Raw genomic sequence first — 20,778 nt, 5'->3', positions numbered from 1 at the left:
GTTTCCAGACCTTTCACCATTTTAGTCGCCCTCCTCTGGACACGCTCCAGTTTCTCAATGTCCTTTTTGAATTGTGGTGCCCAGAACTGGACACAATATTCCAGGTGGGGCCTGACCAGAGCAGAATACAGTGGCACTATTATTTCTCTTGATCTTGATTCAAAATCCCTCTCTCCAAGAGAAATTGCTGGCATTAGTTTTTGACATTATATTTAGTACTACTACTATTATATATATATATATATATATATATATATATATATATATATATATTGTATCCCACCTCTATAGAAGTTAGCCTAATACAGACATATCTCAGTTAATGAAGTAGATGCATTGATGAGCATTATGTCATTAACAATAAATTTGGTACCAGAGGTACAGATAACATGGGAAGACTAATGATAGGTTCCTGCACCACAGAAAAGAAGGGCAATTCAACATGTTTCAGCACACTTTTTATCCAGAATGTACAAGATATATGTGTGAACCAAAACAATCAGGTCAGGTAAACCTTGCATAAGGAAACAAAAACATATTGAACCTTCTAGAGATTTCCTGAAGGCTTCTTCCAAAATGCAGCCACAGATAATTTTTTCGTTCACCAGCCTCCACTTTGCTTGTGATTTCCATTTTGATGGCCACATTTATAGATCTATGCAACAGGCTGGTGGTAGCTGGTGAGGCAGGCTTATCAGCTCTCTTCTTTTTTCTCTTTATTTTGTGTTTACTGTGCATGCATGCTCAGTAAGGGATTATAGAAGCAGCCCCTGCTCACCTTGCCTGTTAAAGACAGACACATACGGCTGCATAAGGATCAACTAGAGTAGAATCCCATTCTTTGCCTCCTCAAGCTTTATTGCACTGTTTACTGCAGACATACTGTTGGAACATGGCACCAAAAATCTGTAGCCTCCTTCACTATTCCGCCAATTCCAGCACTGCTGAAAAATTTCCAGCTAAACAAAGAACAAGTGGGAAGCTAGGATTATGACAACAAAAAGACTGTTAAGAGGCTTCTTTGTCAGAGACTTTGTTAACTCATGTGTTCCTGTATATGATAACAGCAAATGGCTGCAGATAAGGCATTAGTCCCCTGCTGCCTGCCTCTAGAAAAGAAAGCAAGTAGTATAAGACAGACTCCTGGCCTGAGACCCTAACTGATTTTTGAGGGCCAGTTTGATGCCACGGGCAAGTTCCTGGTTAGTTTGTCACTGGATCATGGGCCTGCCAACTTCCCCATTCTGGGCAATTTGTTATTGAAGAAGCCATCTGTTTTTCCAGCTGCACACCAAACTATTGCTCTGTTCAAGTAGCTTATCTTTAGCCTGTCTCCCTATAAGTTTGCCCTTTTGCCTGCTTCTGTCCTGGGTAATTTTCAGCCTTGAGCACCAGATACTCTTGTGAAAGAAGCTAGAGGTCACTTTGCTGTAGGTCCTGTTCCAATTAATTTTCCGTCCTACATCCATGTTGCTTTCCTTGCTCATATATGAGTTGCATACATTGCAGAGACATCTCAGCAACTAAAGCATCCCTGATCCACTGAATTGCTGGAGTTCAATAAAGAATGGTTTGAGCTGTTTGAGCTGTGTGTATTTATGAAACAATTGGTCCCCTTATTCTGAGTGTTCTTTTAATACTGCTTGTGCTGTATGTTTATCCTCCGTAGGTGCCAACAAAGAAGTTGAAGAAATATGAGCGAGAGTATCAAATGATGCGGGAGAATCAGCTGCAGCAGGAAGACCCTCTGGACAGATACAAGGTAATGAGCGGTGCAAGGTATTTACACACTTTCCATTGGTTCAATTCCAGGACCATCACAGGCTGAAAGCAGTGATGCTTACAGTATGAACTGTATGCCATAGTCCATTTTAAAAATGCTTATTTCAGGCACTTTACAGTTACTTTATGCACACATTTTTATTTTGCTTAAAATCATAGCAAGACAACTTCCTCAAGCAGCCATGTGTAATATTTTTATTCTTTCAGTTTATATGTTTGTAGGTAACTCTTCTGCTATTGAACTTTTCTGGGGAACTGCATGAGATACTGAGAGAGAGAGAGAGAGAGTGATTCTTCTACCACTGACACACAAAGGAGGATATGCCTTATGTTTTTGACAAAACTGTGTGATTCACTACCATAGGTACATTTTGGAAGGTGAATGCTTCCAAGGCTGACTGATTACTTTTCCTTCTCTGTTGTACAGATATTCTTGAAGATGTGTTAACATTTGTAGAAGGGTTGGTTGCACAGAGTGAAAGGCACAGATTTGGTAAAACAATGCCTTTAATTGGGCCAAATGATTTTTCAGTTACATTGGTTCCAAGTAAGGATAAAATGAAATTCTTCAGTCAGGTGAAGCTTTGTCTCATCTGATGATTATTTTTGTTGTGTTTTTTTTTTTTATTGAACTTCCATGCCTGAAACATTTCTGGTGTAGCATGGTGGCTAAGTGAGCAAAAACCTCTGCAGTTCAAATCTCACCTTAGCCACAAATTTACTAGTAAGTTTTAAACAAGTCATTGTTCTTTCAGATTCATTATTCCATCTCTGATATTTTTTTACTATCTTAGGGCTGTTGTAAGGATTATGAGATGGTGTGTGTAGCACTTTGAATTGTTAAAATCTGCTCTATCGGCAGTACGTGTGAAAGCTTGCATTGTGTGAAATGACTAACTGATCTAATAAAATATACTTTTTCTGTACTTGCTATTAATGTTTGTTAATATTTGAGGCCTCTAGATATCGGGGTTGGAAAAAAATCAGATGTGTTTTTCCCCCCATCATTCTGAATGGCTGCATCTGCACAGCAGAAATTATCATGTTTGGCACCACTTTAATAGCCATGGCTCAGTGGTATGGAATGCAGAGAAATATAATTTGTTGTGGCACCGGAGTAGAACTATTAAAGTGATGTCAAACAGAATTATTTCTGTAGTGCGGATGCCGCCTAGGACAACACCAGTATAAGAGTAAATAAGAAGAATAAGTAGCAAAAGACATGCAGATGCCACTACATTAAATAATAGTTCTTTAAAAGGTGCTCTTTTAAACCAAGTTATTTTGTTTGAACTTGTGTTAATTTAAATATAGCATTTCTTGCACTATAAAATGAAGTGATTAAAAGAAGCAACTGACCCTGTATACTGGTGTAACAAAGAACAACTGCCAGTAAATTGTTAAAATTAAAAAAATAATAATCAAACAGTCATTGTTGTTCCAACAAGAGGGTTGGAAAATAGTAATAACAGCCAGACTTTATTTTAAATAATAATAATAATAATAATAATAATAATAATAATAATAATCATCATCATCATCATCAATTAAAAAAACAGGAGTGTTTCTTTTTTTAAAAAAATCATTTGGTTTAACTTTGCTAGATAATGTCCAAAATGCAACAAATATTATATTTTCTAGCAACCTTGCTAAATAATATCCAAAATGCCTCAAATATAACTATATATTATTTCTTTAAAGAGATCAACCAAATCCTCAAAAATAAGTGAAATGCAATTATGAATTTTGGATGTTATTGGACTTTGCTATACGGCCCACATGGCTACCCCTGGATATGCTTACTGTTCTGCTATTGCATTGATTAGAAACATACTGAATTCCAGGTTGGAATAATTTTTTCATGGGGAGGGCAAAGAATTGTATCTGTTTTTAATTAAAGTATTGATCAGAAATGCTGGTTCATTAATTATTTACTTTAGATTTGTAGAATTTTAATCTGTTTCTGAAATGGGCTGTATTTGGATATACTGATCTTTCCAAATTTGTCTTTTATTGTGCAGTCAGTTTGCCTAATTCACATAATTCAAAAGTGTGTGTGTATGTGTGTGTGTGTTTGAAGACTGGTGCTTTCTGGAGCTCACAGTTCCCCAGCTTCAATGGTAAACTTCAGTGTCTGTACGTTTACACCAGAGATGTTCATTGTCAGAACTGTATGAGTATAAGAGAAGCTTAAATAAACTACACAAAATTTCAAATCATCTCTACATATCCCATCACATATTTCAGAATCCCAGTTCATATAAACCCCAACTAAAGTCTGTAGTGGGCAAGATGTATATGGATCTCCAGACACTCGGACCCCAAAAATAACATCCTCCTTCCCAGTCCTAATGTTGCATGTATATATAATATAGGGAAAAAGAAAGCAGAAGCATTAGTAACATGAAATACTATTTATTAAAATAGTTTAATTTGTTTATTTCTTTATTTCATTTATATGTTGCCTTTCTCCACAGACAAAACATTTAAAATCTCAGTAAAATTCCAAACAACTAAAAACATCTACACAAGATATAAAATCATATAAAAATATACAAAAGTGAAAAACATAACTAAAAACCACCTGCTCCATAAAAACCACCCTTCTATGAATTATGTACCCAATGCCTGCCTGCATAAAAACATTTTTACTTGCAGTGAAAAGTAGGTAGGAAGGTAGGGGAGCCAGTCTAGCCTCCCACAGAAGGGAGTTCCAGAGGGTGGGAGCAGCCACCAAGAAAGATCTCTCCCGTTTCGTCACCAAGCAAGCCTGGGATGGTGGCAGGGCTGAGAGAAAGCCTTCCCCTGAATATCTTAGGGGCCTATTAGGTTTGTATAGGGAGATATGATCTCTCAATTCGTCTGGACCTAAGCTGTGTAGGGTTTTATAGGTCATGATCGACATTTTTAATTGTGCCCGGAAATGAACCGGTAACCAGTGAAGCTGTTTTTCAACTTGTAATCCCCTTTTAGGGATTGTTTGTAGTGATATCTTGGACCTGCATTAGGGCTGTTCCAAAAGGGTTTTTTAAATGATCCTGTGGTTTAAAGAGCAACATTTCTCCTCTGAATTAAAAAAATAAATAAAAATATTTCTTAATGTTATAGTGCAAAAATACAATTTCACTGATACTATAAGATTTTTTTAAAGAAAAGAAAAGGCCCTTGTAACGAACAACCTTTCTATTGTATCACCCAATTATGTGAAGGCCCCGTCTAGGCAACCTCCACCCTAACGCTGTCACCAAATTATGTAACGCATACCCAAACCACAATCCTTTTCTATGATGGCAGGCACCTGGGAGTTTGTTTCCCACTGCTGCCACCCGTGATTTGTATTGTGAGTAGCGTGGTATTAACTCAAGTCCAGGCGTGTCCTTCTTGAATCAAACAAATAAACTTTATTTACAAGAAGGTTTAACAGTGTTGGTTTTAATATGATATCTTATGTAATTGTTACTTTCTATCTTGTTATAGTTACCATTGCTTTTATAAATCTTTAGCTAAATCACCAGTTTCTTATAACTAAGAGTCACTCAATCTTTCTATTAAGTTCCCCTCTTAAAATTAGACCTAACAGTCCCCAAAGCTAACACTGTCCCGTAGGATATCACACTCCAGCCACTCCCTTTTCTAGAGTCCTGGAAGTATAATGGTAGGGAGCCCTTTCCCACTCAGACTCTGCCCCTAACTGTCCTTCTCTATCCCTGGAACCCTCACTCTCAGGATTCCAAGCCCCAACTGACTATTCCCTCAGGAAGTCGTGGAACCTAGTCCTCTCTTGGACTCAGTTGTTCCCTCAACTGTCAAATCCTAACTGTCTCTCTTCTCTAACAGCTCAGAAATTTCAAAAGTCCCAGCCCACATTCTATTGGCTGGTCTTCAGCTGCCCTCTGATTGGTCAGCTGGGTGTTCTGTGCACCACAGGCCTCTCTTTAGGCTTCCCCTAGTGCAGATATAATAATAATAATAATAATAATAATTATTATTATTATTATTATTATTATTATTATTATTATTATTTATATGCCGCCCAATCACTGGGAATGTGGGCAGTTTACAACAGAGGGGATAATAGACGGTTCTCTGCCCTCAGGCTTTACAATCTAAAAGACAGGACACAAAAGGAGAAGGGAATGGTGGGGGGGGATCAGGTCTAGCATTCTTCTCTCCCTCTGAGGCCTGGACCAAGGCAGATGGACTGGAGGGAGGGCTCTTCTTCTTCAGGCTAGCCCTGATGGAGCTGGGCCTGCCTGGTCAACTCCCTCATAGGCCAGAAGATGACAGTTATGGAGGGAGGAATCTCTTTCTTCAGGCTAGCCCCAATGGAGCTGGGCCAGCCTATTCTCTCCCTCTCAGGCCAAAGGATGACAGTTAAGGAGGGAGGACCCTCTTTCTTCAGGCTAGCCCTGATGGAGCTGGGCCAGCCTATTCTCTCCCTCTCAGGCCAAAGGATGACAGTTAAGGAGGGAGGAGCCTCTTTCTTCAGGCTAGCCCAGATGGAGCTGGGCCAGCCTATTCTCTCCCTCATAGGCCAAAGGATGACAGTTAAGGAGGGAGGAGCCTCTTTCTTCAGGCTAGCCCTGATGGAGCTGGGCCCGCTATTCTCTCCCTCACAGGCCGAAGGATGACAGTTAAGGAGGGAGGAGCTTCTTTCTTACATCCAGAAAACAAATGTGACTTTACCATTTGAAGTTGCTACCTCCAACAAAGGTAAAACGTTTTTCTTTTAAAAAATTAGACTACATTTGGAATGTTTTTTTCCAAAATTGCACCTAAAAATGTTTCCTAATGGAAAAACATGGAAGGCTTTGTTAGAAATTCAGTGCTCTCTGCCTTACAAAGGAACTTGTAGCTTCACAAAAGGTGGGGACAACTTGGATCTCAAGAAAGGCATCTCTTTTTGTCTTGCTAATGGAACTCAAAAAATTTCATGTCCTGGGGTACCCACATGGCCAGAATGAGGAGGGGCCCACCTGCATGAATTTTCCTCCTGAACCATCGGAACTGAGAACAGCCACATCTTGACCAAATGCAGGCTCATGATTAACGTGAAAACTTTTTTTCTCTCCTGTATGAATTTGAGCACCTTTGCTTCATGAAGAAGCCAGTCGATCTTCAAAAGTTTGCAACATGAATATTATACAGTTTGGTTGATCCAATGACAGTATTGCTGTTTTGTGGATTTTGGATGTTATTATACAATTCGGCATCATTTTATTTTAAAAAGAAGAACTTTAATTATGACATTCTGGAGGACTGTAGGTTTAAATTTCTCATAGCAACAGACAACACAGTGGAAAAACGTCTTATTATATCCAAGCTAACTGAAGATTTTATAGCCTGGTGATGTTAGTGTCTTGCAGTAATTGGTTTTGCAGGCTAACTTTCTTTCTTTTTTTTTCCTGCAAAATCAGACTTAATTTTTCCACTAGTATAAAAATGTATTTTTTTTTAAACTGAAGCAGTTTGTTTTCCAAATAGTTGCTCTGTTGCAACCAAATATAGGTGTGTGACATGAGTCACACCCAATGTTAAGAACAATCAATTTGCATCAGTTAAGCAAATCAGTCTGTTCTTTCTTCACTCTTGAGGAGGATGGCTGAAGGTGGAGTTTAGTGTATTACAGCCTTCGTGTCTTCTGGCTTTGAGCTTCCTTTTTTCAATCAAATGCTTGTTTTAATAAGTAAAAGCAGGAGTAGATTCTGTGCTTTAAATATAAAGCTAATCCCAATACAGGGACTCTTTTCAGGTTGGGATTTTCTTTGCCTCCTCGTTATTATTGGAGTTGGTACATAAATTTCACTGGATTAACTCTCTCTCTCAACTTTTTATCCATGATTGAAGGCAGTAGTTGCTCTGTGACTTTCCTGGAGGTAAGTTTTATCCGTGTGCATATTTTATGTTTTCCTCTTTATTTTGGAAATGCAGTATCCTCCCTGATGCATCATAACAAGCAGTTCCCTTGTCCTTCTTTGTTGATTCCACAGAGACCTACAACTAGAAACTGTTCACAACACAGGATTAGGTTAGGAAACATCTGTTTGCAATATCATCTTACTTTTGGCTAGCACGGTTATGAAAGTTTGTCTCCAAAGTGTACCAGTATTCACAAGTGGGTTATACAGTATTTAAACTGAGTATGAAACTTTCCTGCCTTAAATCCTTCCATCTCAGATTCTGTATTGCACAGGATTTAAGAAAAATTGTATTATGTGAAGTAAATACTTTTTCCTTGTTGGAAATTGCAGAGAATAAGGGCTAATTCTGACATGATGACATTGTCACTTCCTGAAGGCATATTTGCTGAAGGAAAACAATGTGCTGGAATTGGGCTCTTGTCAATTAATTCTTATTTACATACAGCACAGTGGAGAAAAGCATCTTGTTAGTGTCCATCAGTCAAAAAATAATAATGTATTGGACTGAAGAGCTTTCCTTCACTAACTTGATGTATACATGGGGTATGTTCATTTTTTAAAAATTGAAAGCATTTTATTCAAGGAAGGGGAGGACACTACAGTTCCAACCACATGGTCTGCTTGCCTACTCATCTGTAAATGCAAAGCCAGGAGCCTGAAGCTCATGTATGTTACTGCTTTGCAAACACTGAAGCTTTTGGCGAGCATATAGCAAAACCAACTACTGTTCAGACAAGGCTGCAGAGAGTTTGAGTTGTTAGTCACATTTCTATTGGCTACCCTCATTGTTCATGTCCATTTAGTAATAAAATACTACGGTGTGTGTGTGTGTGTGTGTCCCATTAACTGTGGCAGAAGAATGGTCAGCTTGGACCTCTTTGTTGTCAGCTAACTTTGTTTAAGGAAGTGTTCTTTTCTCCTTTTGCGTGAAATAGAGAACTATAAACAATCTTTACAGAGAAATGTAGATTACTATTGCATGTGATGTGTGCCTGGCTTGTACAGTCATCTCGTATCTCATAATGGAGATGGCTTTACCTCTACTCTCTTGCACTTTGAATGCAGAATAATTACAGTTAACCCATGTTGTCTTTTGAAATGCTGTCTCCTCTGAGATATCCAACTGTAGTTATCTTGCTGGATCATCCAATTGCACCGAGTGAAAAAATTCACTTCTAATAATAAAAAAATAAACCGCCTCAATCCGATATAGAGAGAAGCGGGATACTACTACTACTACTACTACCACTACTACTACTAATAATAATAATAGTAAATAATCAATGCAAATGCTTCATAGGGGTGGGAATCATGTTGTCTGCTAGGTGTTGTTGAACTGCATCATTTCTCGCTATATGCTATCCTAGGGCTTGCAGTCCAGCAGCATCTGGAAGACCATATATTCTTCTTTATGGTCTCTGCGAAACACACATTCTGTGCCTGCGCAGCATTTCCGGATCCTACTAGAATCGCTAGGGAAGACTTTTTGGCGGTAGCTCCGCCCACCCTCTATATAGGCAGGATGTATTCCTGCCCTTTCTCAGTTCCTTTTGTCCGCCGTGTGAGCAGCTTAGGAACCTCGCTTAGAATCGCTCCTTCCTTAGCTTTCGCTTTCGTTTCCTGCATTTGCTTTGACTTTGTTGGACTCTGACTACTCTTTGGATTGTGATTTGAACTTGGTTTTGGACTCTGATTAACAGTAACGGTAACACTCAGACTTCTTGACAATTCTTTCTCTTCGTCCCTTGGCTTTGATCTAAAGATGTCTGTGCACTCTTTTAAAAAGTGCATTGAATTTGGAACGAACATCTCGGCACTCGACGGACACTCCTTTTGCCTCCTTTGCCTGGGCAAGGGCCACATCCCTGCTCCCTGCCCTCACTGCATGGTCTTCACAAGCCAGGAAGAATAGGGGGATGCACCTGAGATCCATGCCCTAGACGCAAATCTTGAAGCCTCCCTCCACCTCTAGAGCCTCTGCCAAGGCTGTGGCTGCCAAGGGCAAGCTCCCATCTCTGGTCTCAGGGGTCCCTGCCAAGGCTACTGCTGCTGAGGGCAAACCCTCTCCGGATGTTTCTAGATCACCAACTCCAGACAAATTGAGGTCTTTGGACCAGGATGTGGCTGGCCACCCATCCTCACCAAACAGGAAAAGGTCCTCAGACTCCAAACCGGAGAAGAGAAAGCACAAATCTCGGTACAAGTCCAAGGACTCATCCCATCACTCTGGAAAGAAGTCTTGTCCCTGTCCGGTCTCCGACTCCGACTGCTGGTCCTGTACCGACATGCCCACCCAGCCTGCTGACAGCGAACTGGGCTTGGTACTGTGCACCCAACCAGCACTTCAACCTCAGTTTTCTCCTCGTCCTGACTCCCAGGCCCGACCAGACACCTTTTTGCATTCCTTGTCTGAATCCTACCAACTCTCGGAGGGTGAAGAGGAACCTTCTCCTTTCACCCAGGTGGTGATATTGGACCGACTCTCCCAGACTTCGGAGGTCGTTTGTTTCGAGGACGAACAGGACTATGATGCATCCTCTGTCCTTGCTGAACCCCCCCAGATGGGATGTTGTTTTTGATCAAGCCACAGACACTTATTTTTTGCCTTTTGATCCTTCTGAAGTCCGTGAAGGCTGTTTTATTTCAACCTTCCAACCTGTTGAACCTCCCTTGCCTCCTCCAAGGTCATTGGCTGCGTCCATTCCACTTCAGTCTTGCCTCTCCTCGGTTTCCCAGGTGGAACCAGTCCAACCCATACAGTCGGCTTCTGCTGTCTCCCTGCAAGTGCGCCCCTTGTTTCCGGTACTGGTAACCACTCAGGCTCTCTCGGCCTGCACCAGGATCAGGTCAGCTTCCGCTGAATCCATAGACCACTCCGTCTCTGACTGTTTCGGCTCAACAGTCGCAGGCTCTCGCCTTTCTCGAGGCCCCCTCTCCTTCAGATGACATTTTTCTACTACACTCTGAGGGAATGTGTTCCACTGTCAAACAGCTCTCACTGTCAGGAAGTTCCTTCTAAGAAACAAGGAACACACACATCTAACAAAATAATTTGAAAGGCCTGGTGGGCTACACATTACATCGTTCTCCAAACAATTGCTTCTTTGGTTGAATTTTCTTCTTTTCCAGGAAAGCTTCACTTAATTGTGCAAACTGCAATCATTAGCAGTAACAGAGGCCTTCAAGCCTTTAGAAGCTGCAATGGAAAAAACAAGCACTCCCCTACATACCTTTACCAGCCATCCAATACAAACTCTCTCTCAAGTTGTCTTAATCTAGGCAATTAACATGTTTTAAACATACAAAATATCACATATATTATCACTATCAATCTAATCTACATAGCTGATGCAGAACAGAATTCCCCAGCACAACATCTTGGCAGGATTAACCCAATCCTGACAGGGTACCATCTCCAAAATATCTAGTTATGTAGTGTATGGAAATACAGGTATTCTGAAATCCATAAAGAAATTTCCAAAATCCAGAATACTTCTGGTCCCAACCATTTTGGATAAGGGAGATTCAACCTGTAGCAGACATGTAACATTACCAAAGGAAGCTGCTTATATATTTCTTTAAAACAATGTTGATCCCAGTTTACAGTTCTTTGAGGTTCCAGATTGGCTTACAGTTGAACAAGCCTTAAAGGCTTGTGCAAGTGTTGGAGCATATCATGGGACGATATGGCTCATCAGAGATGATTTTGCTCATTAAAGTGGAAAGCAGTAGAAAAAGAGGAATACCACATTACAGGTGGATTCAAAGAAGCCACAATTTGCAGGATCTGAACATGGCTATTAATAACAGTGTCTCTTGGAGGTCTCTTTTATAGAATTAAAATCAACTTGATGGATGGTGCATAAACAACACATTTCTTTGTATCAAACTCATAACGCAGGAATGATACAAATATGGCAAGATTGCTAGAAGCAATCTAGCAATTTTAAAATACCATCAGACAAGGTGTGCTAAAGAGACAGAAACATACTATTCCTATAAGTGAGTATTGAAAGGTAGCAATTCAATTTCATTCCCCATGAGTATGTACTCCTTTTCCCATGTTCGGTTATTAAAGTTCAGAAAACCAGGAATGAGAATGATTTCAAACTTTTCATGATAAAAGTAAAATTATTCTGCTTCACAGAATCAGAACGAGTGTTGAAGAAAATACTCACATGCAGGACAAGATGTTATGGCAATAAATAATGGCTGGAAGAACTTAAATGTGCTCTATTTCACCATCTTCTGTAAGGATATGGCTAGTGAAACAACCTATCGTGTTTTGCTTCTGAGTGAACAGAATTTTTTTACATCTGTTTTGTAGGTCAAATAGCTTGCACTTCCTCTGCTCTCTGTGTTGCACACTGTAGATAAGAGTTAAGACAGTTCCTGTTTTGTTCATTCCTCTTTTTCTGCAGAGAGAGAACCGCAGGCTTCAGGAAGCCAGCATGCGACTTGAGCAAGAGAATGATGACCTTGCCCATGAACTTGTAACAAGCAAAATTGCTCTACGAAATGACCTGGACCAGGTAAGAAGAGCTTTCATCTGCAACCAGGCCTGACAAGAAAGTAGAGAAATCACTGTTGTGTTTGCAGCTAGGGAACATCCATTAGGTTTTCAACTGGATTTCAAGTTAATGTAGGAAACCGAATATTATGTGTTCTGCGGGATGTTACTACAAGCATATATAATGACAGAAGATGGCAGGGAAAAAGGTTGGCCTGTAGCCATCCAGTAAGGACTGGAATATGGTTCTAAACACTGTTTGCCACTGAAATAATTTTCTAAATGTACTTTAGACTCTGCTAAATTACAAAAGTTTACTACAAGTCTATACTCTGATAGTCCTTTGGATCTCAACTTCTGCATATGCTTTGCCATGATATCATTATCATCATAGCCTACCCTTACGTCTCAATAGAAGTTAGCATGAGCCTAAATTCACCCAATAAATATAGATCTATTATGTAATAGAAGAGTCAATGATCTATAATACAGGAACTTGCCAATGGTTCAGTACAAGTGCCCATACATAGTGCCTGACTATGCTTAGATACTTGTTGCAAAGATGTAGGTATGGACTTTGCAATCCTGGTCCAATATTTATATGGAGTCTGCATACAGACAATAATACAATCGGCCCTTAATATCCATGGGAGATCCAGTCTGGACCTCCCTCCTCACATGGATACCAAAAGCCATGGATGCTCAAGTTCCTCTGTCTCCAGGGATGGTGTGTGCGTGTGGCCGTGCCACCATTAGGGACAACAGGGGCTGTCCCTAATGCTGGTGTGGTCACGTTCACGTGCTGCCATTGGGCATAATGCAGGCTTTCCATCCGGGGATACTTGAATCTGTAGGTGGCAAGTCCGTGGATACCGAGGGCTGACTGTATGTTATAATTGCATTGCTAACCATTTATTTTAAATCCCGCCGGGGTGGGATCAATTATATGTACAGAGACACTTGCAAGAGGCCATGCATCTACAGGAAAATTCACTGCCACAGCTGCCGCATCTGAGCTAATGCTTTAGCAGCAAGAAGAGGTTTTTTTAAAAAACACAACTCACTTACCTCTTACTTCAACCTCACACACTATCAGTGTTAGGAATGTTGTCTTTCCCTTGGTGCTTGCACACCATCTATTAAAAGTAGATTTAAGCTTCAAACTTCTTTGGGTTATTACTTTTCTCACAGGCTTTCATGATTTCTTTTATATTTGATATTCTACTGCCACACTAAAACATGTATTTCCTCCTTTCAGCTTTGTCACAGCCCTTCATGGCTTGAGTAATATTGAGGTGTGGTTGAATGAACAATTATTAAATAATATGTAATAATAATATAGTGATGTGTCAAAACATGTTTTCATAGCATGTAGTTTGTTGACTGTCCTCTGTGATTCACAAATATCCTTATACAAAACTCTAACCCACCTACCCCACCTTCCAAGCTTTTCATCCTTCACACTCCATCGTGCCCTCCTCTCTCCCTCTCACATTTCTACCATCAGCCAGACAGCATCCTTGGCCACCCTGCTTCACTCACTCACTCACAACTCATCTTCTTTACTCTTAAGGAGGGACTTATAATACAAGAATGCACAAACTTTCCAAACACCCCAGTTAAATTCCACTAAGGTTCCCTGTGAGATAAATTGCATTGTCACTGTTTGTATATATGAGCCTTCCTTGGCATTTCAGGCTGAAGACAAAGCAGATGTTTTGAATAAGGAGCTGCTCCTGACCAAACAGAAACTAGTAGAAACTGAAGGGGAGAAGCGAAAACAGGAAGAAGAAACAGCCCAGGTAAAATTAGCTACTGTATATTGATCCATGTGGTGGGAGGCAGGGGCTACCAACTTGAGTACAAAACATTTAAATACAGGATATCCAAAAGGAAGAGATACAGAGCATTGACTAAAGATCAAGCAAACCACATGAAGTTACAGACCACACAGCTCTGCCATGAAGCCAAGCAAGAGAGGTGGTGTGTGAGAGCCAGATTAGAGTGAGGTTAATTGTTTGAATGCCATTAACATGCATGTTGATATTTGCATTTCAAGGCAAGCCTCTGTGGACCTCTAATTAGAACTAGTTTACCCTGCAAATAGTCAAGAATAGGAAAGCAAGAATCAGATGTATCTGGCTATGTGGTGCCATCCAACGGAAAGTTCTCTTTGTACAGTTGCCAGTTGTTTTCAAGTGGATTGTCTCACAAGTTCATTTGTGAAAGGAAGTGACCATTGAAATTTTGTCCTCTGTCACCAGAGTTTTGCGTTTGACTCTGTGCTAGAGACATGTTTCTAATGCTTTGATCAGAGGCATGTTTGTAGTACTTTCATTTGGTAGCTTTACGTCAGCTACATTCAGTTTGTTTTAAGTATATCAAGCCAAAAAAGGATTTCTAATTAAGATAGTTCCTTTTATTCTCGGTGAACATGAATTAACATTCCAGATTAATATGAATGAGTTAAATGGATCAATACCTTGTAACGTGGTCCTGCAGGGTCCTCTGCCAGTCCAGCATTTTGACCCCTGATAATGGCCCAGCCCCAGTTCAGTGAATAGTGCTGAATTTTGCTGATCTGTCTTCAGGTACCCTTTAGGAATGTGGCAAACTTCCATGTTTGATTTATAATGAATAAATAAAAGCAAAATTATAGAGACATGCTCAAACCATAACAGATTATCAATCTGAGGCTCAGATTTTCATGCTATTAACATAAGAACTGAACAGAATATTGGGCGCTCCATCAAATTTGTGAAACAAATATGCGCCTAGAGAGGGAAAAACAGAGCTGAAAAAAAGAGTCCATTGTTGTACTTCTTATTGAAATACTTCTTATGGAAAGTTGCAGATTCTATCCCAATAGCTGCATAGTAGTCTAGTTATCAGGCTTATTGTGTTCATACACAAATGTCATATATGAAAATATTACATTGCATAATGTTCCAATGATGTCAAAGTCCAGAATAAACAGTTATAACATTTTTAGAAACATATACTTTGGAGTATTACATTTGACTGTAGAAAATCTTGATGTAGTTATTTATAGTATTATTAGTAATAGTAATATAAAATAATTATTACTTTTATTTAATACATAATAATAAGCTGTGATATAAGAAAAAGAGAAATAAAATACATAAAGCATCAAATTATTTTTCTACTACTGCATTATGTCTTTCATTCAAGTATTACATAGAGCAAACCTGTCCATTATCAACAAGATTTTTTTGCATATTCCCTATTACCCCTGGATACCTAATTGATGCTGACTTTGGTCTGATTTTGAGGTTAAAATGTGGCTTTCTATAACAGCCTTTGGGGCTGAATGGCTGCATGCAACAGTTTTAACTTCATATTTTTAATTGATGCAGTTGTTTAATAAGCTTTTAGATTTTTAATTTTTTTTTGTCGTACATGTTTTACATTTTAAATTGTTTAACTGATTTTATTGTAAGCCACCCAGAGATCTTACGATATGGAGTGGGAGACCCAGCATGGCATAGTGGTTTGAGTGTTGGACTGTGAAAACTAGGGTTCAATTCTCTCCTTGGCCATGAAGCCCACTGGGTGACTCTAGGCAAATCACATGCTCTCGGCCTCAGAGAAAGGCAGTGACTGCTGTTGCACTCATACAAAGCAGCATCTTTCCTTACCTTCAGTTGCTGTCTCCCTCAATATTACTTTAAAATATTTGCTAGTAATTTGTTAATAATTTGTTAAACTCAGTGGTCACATTCAAAGGACATACTAAAACCTGACTCTGGAACTCTGGGCAATTTGTGTGCTGCTTCAACTTTGAAGGACTTTAATTTCTTTAACTGATAAAAAGACAAAAATTGCAGTTTCCTGGATAACCCCTGGATAATCTGTAGTGGCAGAGAAGCTATATGATTATTTTACTAAATTGTTCCTCAAAGCTGACTGCTCCTCTTTTTTCTCTCCTATATACAGTTGAAAGAGATTTTCAGAAAACAGTTGGAGAAGGCAGAATCTGAAATAAAGAAGACAACTGCTATCATTGCAGAATATAAACAAGTAATGTTCTAAGTTTGGAGTTTTACTGTCTCAACTGTCCTTTCAGTCTGTATAATTTCCTGTAGAGCAAGAATTATCTGGGCATGTTTTTCTCCAAGTAAAATCCACTGATATCTTATATCAACTCATAGTACTTGGCTGCCTTCCAACAGAGTCCTGCAACAAGCTTGTGCTCTTCCTACTTATAGCTATTATCCACAAGCTATTGGCCAATTATAAATTGCCAATTATATCCTTCACATAACTGGTTGGACAGTTTCTCAACTAATGTTAATTTCTAAATCTTAGTGATCAGCCTTGCAATCAAAGTGTGAGAGAACAAGTTGGGACTGTCAACATTTGCTTTAGGCTGTAAGAGGATGAAATGTTAATGGTTCCTTAAAATATGTTCAGTTTTCTTTGTAAAGTGAATTATATTGAAATCCTGTTATTTCCTTCTAGATTTGCACCCAGCTGAGTAGTAGGCTGGAGAAACAACAGGCAGCCAGTAAAGAGGAACTTGAGGTTCTAAAGGTGAGAATAGCCTGCTCAAATAGTTGTACAGTACATTGTTTTAGGCTGTACATTAATTTTAGCTCTTTTTTGGTGTTCTTCCCCAACTGACTCCTTGGTGCTATTTTTTAACAGAGAGAAAGTAAGTTGTTACACTTGAAAAGGTCTGTAACACCACATTGTGACTCTGTGGAAAAATATCCATGACCAGTGTGTGATCTGAGACACACTTTTTCAGGAGCTGTTGCTCTTACATATCATTATTAGTGTCTTAATGAACACACTGTTAATTACAGTCATCCCTCCCGTTCTGGAGCCCCCCTTCTGTGAATCAGAAAAACTACAAATATTCAAAGCCCAAAATGGGTACATGCTCCTGTGCGCCGTGCTGCGCATGCACCTCATTTTGTCTCTCCCCACTTGCCATCCACAAAGAAGCAAGACCGCAGACTCTGAAGTCCGCAAATGGGAAGGAACAAGTGTAGAAGCTTAAGCTTTAGTATAAAGACAACCAGTTTTCTTCCTCTTTTAATAGTTTCATGATTGTCTAGCTGAAGAGGCAACTTTTCAAATACTCTGTTAAGTACACCTGGGTACCCATCTCAGGTGTGCCTGTTTTTGTTCTTTTGCTTGACAGTTTAGGAGCTCTAAATTTGGATGTCTGGCCTGCCTAAAAAAATCCAGAACATACCCTAATTTGGAGATGCTCTGGAAAAGGTCTTGATTGATTTGTTGATAATATATTCCACACCATAGACAATGAAAGCCCTCTGTCTGCTTCAGTGGTGGGATATTTTCTTGTTTCAACTAATTTCAAAGTAGCTTTCGATTTTTATGCACTTTCTGTCATATATATCCAAACAAAGTAGGTGATCATTCTTAGCATCTCTATCTTTAAAAGAGCTTTCTATTCACAGAAAGTGTGAATAGACCCCCCCCTCTCTAAGTATGATGGTATATGAATTGATGTTTGAAGATTTTAAGGAACTAATAGGGATGTATAATTCAGTATTAGTATTAGTATTTTATTGACTGTTCAATTGCATTGTATTATTTTAATGATGTAATCCCACTTTGATCCTTGGACAGGACATATAAATAAAAAACTATCATCATCATCATCATCATCATCATCATCATCAATTTGGAAAAGTCTGTTTTTGGACTATAACTCCCAAGCTCTATTCTACAGATATGAGGACAACCAATGACAGACAGAGACAGGGTTCTAGGGGTATGCTTCATAGTCGTATAGAACTGTCTCTTCAGGGAACTTATCCTCTCAGGCTTTAATTTCTGCAGAAGTATCTTCAAGTAAAAAGAGCAACTGTACACTTGCTTTTAAGAGCAACCAGTATGTGTCGCTGCAGAAGTTGTTAGAACAGTGCCTAAGAAAAAAAGGGGAAGGCAAGTAAATTTGGTCAGGAAATGGTTGAACACTTTCTGTGAATAGAAAGCTCTTTTAAAGATAGAGATTTTAAGGCAGGCCAGACATCCAAATTTAGAGCTCCTGAACTGTCAAGCAAAAGAACAAAAGCAGGCACACCTGAGATCATCATCTCTATACCAAATCCGATGGGAAAGCCCACTGGAAGAGATCCGTCTTTAGTGCCTTCTTAAAGGATCTCCTCCGGCAGACTATTCCATAATTTAGGGGCTGCTGCAGTGAATGCTTTATGGGAAATTCTCCAATGTTCTGAGTGTGCGGGGCGGCTTATGTAGGGAGAGGTGTTCCCGCAGGTAACTCTTGCCCAAGCCTTGTAGGGCTTTAAAGATCATGACCAACACCTTGTATTGTTCCCGGAAGCTAATTGGCAGCCAGTGTAGAGATTTTAACACTGGTGTTATATGGTCAAAAGTAGAAGTACCGGTGAGCAATCTGGTTGCTGCATTTTGGATTAGTTGAAGCTTCTGAACTTGGTACAAGGGTAGCCCCAAGTAGAGCGCATTACAGAAATCTAAATGAGAGGTTACCAGTGCGTGTACTACTGCTTCAAGGTCCTTTTGGTCCAGGTAGGGGCGCAGTTGGCATATCAGCCAAAGTTGGTACCAAGCACTCTTGGCCATTGCATCTACTTGAGATGACAACTGTAGTGATTGATCCAGGAGTACTCCCAAACTGCGAACTTCGTCCTTTAGGGGAAGTGTGACCCCATCCAGGACTGGTTGACAAATCTCTATCCCCGGATCCAGGGTGCCTATTGAGAGTACCTCTGTTTTCTCTGGATTCAACTTGAGTTTGTTTTCCCTCATCCAGCCCATTGGTGAGGAATCTCTGATGTTATGCACAGGACTGCTTCAAATACTAAGCAGAAGAAAGAAAGACATTGTGACATTCACTCTGAAACTATAATATTGGCTTCAGGCTAGCAAGGCAGATTTATCTGATCCACAGCCATAATACTGATTTGTAGATTAGAACATAATGTGCTCAGGAATGCACTACACTGTCAGCCCATGGATTTCATTTTGCATTTTTTATTTCTTTTTTCCTAGAAACTTGAACCTCTGAGAAAAGGTAGTAGTACATCTTGAAATGAATTTTAAAATCCCTCTGGGAGGGATGATACATCATGATCTACTTTTCCTCAGACAGAGTTTATTGGTGGGTAGGTGAGTGGGAGTGGATAGCTGTCGCCACCTGAGAATATTCACAGAATAAAAATTCCAGATAGTTTTGTTTCAAAGGAGAGAGGAAAAGAGAAAGCTTTTTTTACTGGGCTATCTAGAATGAGCAGCATATAGCTGAAAAATATGGTAACCAGTCAAATTTGATGGTACTACACCGGGGGGGGGGGGGGGAGCTTCAGTAGAGTTTCAGAATGTGAGCATGATTCAATCTCTTGAGTATCTCAGTCTCTTGAGATATATTGGAGTATCTGATATCCAATTCCAGGTAAATTCAGTATCTTGTGATGTGTTTTGCTACTGCATTGTTGTAGAAGGAGGTACTGTCTTTTTGGTCAAAAGAGCCACATAGAAGCTACCTGATTCTATCTGCTGAATAACATTTCTTTTACCACCAAGAAAACATCCTTGTCTCTTTTTTAGTTTTTAACTATGGCTATTACTTATTTTTGTGACTTGCTGTTTCAGGGAAAAGTGATGGCTTGCAAACACTGCAGTGAAATTTTTAGTAAAGAAGGAACATTGAAAGTGCCTGCAGTGCCTAGAGAAAATCCAGGTACAGTCACAGATGATGAGAAAGATGCCCTTAAAAAACAGCTAAGAGAGATGGAGCTGGACCTGGCACAGACCAAACTACAACTTGTAGAAGCCAAATGCAAAATACAGGTATCTGGATATATAAATATTTTGTTGCATTGCTAACTATAGCTTGCCATTGCATCCTTTGGTGTAGCGGAGAGAGTAATTATACCATCTTTGTGGTTTTTATAATCCATGTGAATCTTGCCCTGGGCAGAGACAGTTGCACAAACATCTAAGGTGATACGAATTTTGACAGTAGCCTCTCCCCATGCACCCAACTGTATGCACACATCCGGGCACAGTAAAGCTTCTCCCCTCCATTACTTTTCATCCACTCAGTGAGTAGTAACTTAAGAACCTTTCCCTTAAAAAACACGTTTCCCCAGATGGCTGAGTAGTCATACTTCTTCCCTCTTTCTTCTGTTTTTAATTTATTTTTTATTTTTATTTTTTCTTTATTCTGTTTAACTTATTTACTTGTTTCCATGCTTTTCACCCTATTTTATGCACGATTCTCAGTCATTGTTTAAATGCTGTACTATTTGTTGTGAAAAGATTGCACAGTCTAGTGACCATTTCCTGCATCATTTCTGCCTGGGAGATAGTCAAGGTATTTACACCAGCTCTATTGGTCAAGGATTTAGAAAGCAGTTTGCATAATCATTTTTCCTATCTCCAGGCTTAGGGAGAGGCACTCGAAGGATGGATAAAGTGGTCAAAAATTGCCCCTTGGTTCCTGTTCTGTGATCCAGGTCTCTCTCTGTGAATAAGTCTAGCCAAACCATGAAGAACTTGCATCACATATAACTTTGTAATATCTGA

The 20,778-nt window shown here is 39.6% G+C and overlaps 1 protein-coding gene across 8 annotated transcripts in view; it reads left to right on the top strand.

Moving 5' to 3' along the window:
* Nucleotides 1-20,778, top strand: part of RABGAP1L (RAB GTPase activating protein 1 like) — a 177,737-nt gene that overhangs the window by 139,491 nt on the left and 17,468 nt on the right. For 5 of the 8 annotated variants that reach the window (XM_042466392.1, XM_042466395.1, XM_042466400.1 and 2 more), the window contains 6 exons: nucleotides 1,670-1,762; nucleotides 12,125-12,235; nucleotides 13,911-14,015; nucleotides 16,171-16,254; nucleotides 16,696-16,767; nucleotides 19,843-20,040. In XM_042466392.1, the coding sequence (XP_042322326.1) occupies nucleotides 1,670-1,762; nucleotides 12,125-12,235; nucleotides 13,911-14,015; nucleotides 16,171-16,254; nucleotides 16,696-16,767; nucleotides 19,843-20,040 (663 nt within the window). Of the gene's footprint in view, nucleotides 1-1,669; nucleotides 1,763-1,989; nucleotides 3,194-7,633; nucleotides 7,659-12,124; nucleotides 12,236-13,910; nucleotides 14,016-16,170; nucleotides 16,255-16,695; nucleotides 16,768-19,842; nucleotides 20,041-20,778 lie in introns of those variants that run through there. The other 3 variants (XM_042466398.1, XM_042466402.1, XM_042466397.1) reach the window with 3 other exon arrangements.

The sequence above is a fragment of the Sceloporus undulatus genome, chromosome 4 (assembly GCF_019175285.1).
Source record: "Sceloporus undulatus isolate JIND9_A2432 ecotype Alabama chromosome 4, SceUnd_v1.1, whole genome shotgun sequence".
NCBI classification, from domain to species: domain Eukaryota; kingdom Metazoa; phylum Chordata; class Lepidosauria; order Squamata; family Phrynosomatidae; genus Sceloporus; species Sceloporus undulatus.
The sequence above is the reverse complement of the archived record's forward strand: the minus strand, read 5'-3'. Positions and strand labels throughout refer to the sequence as shown.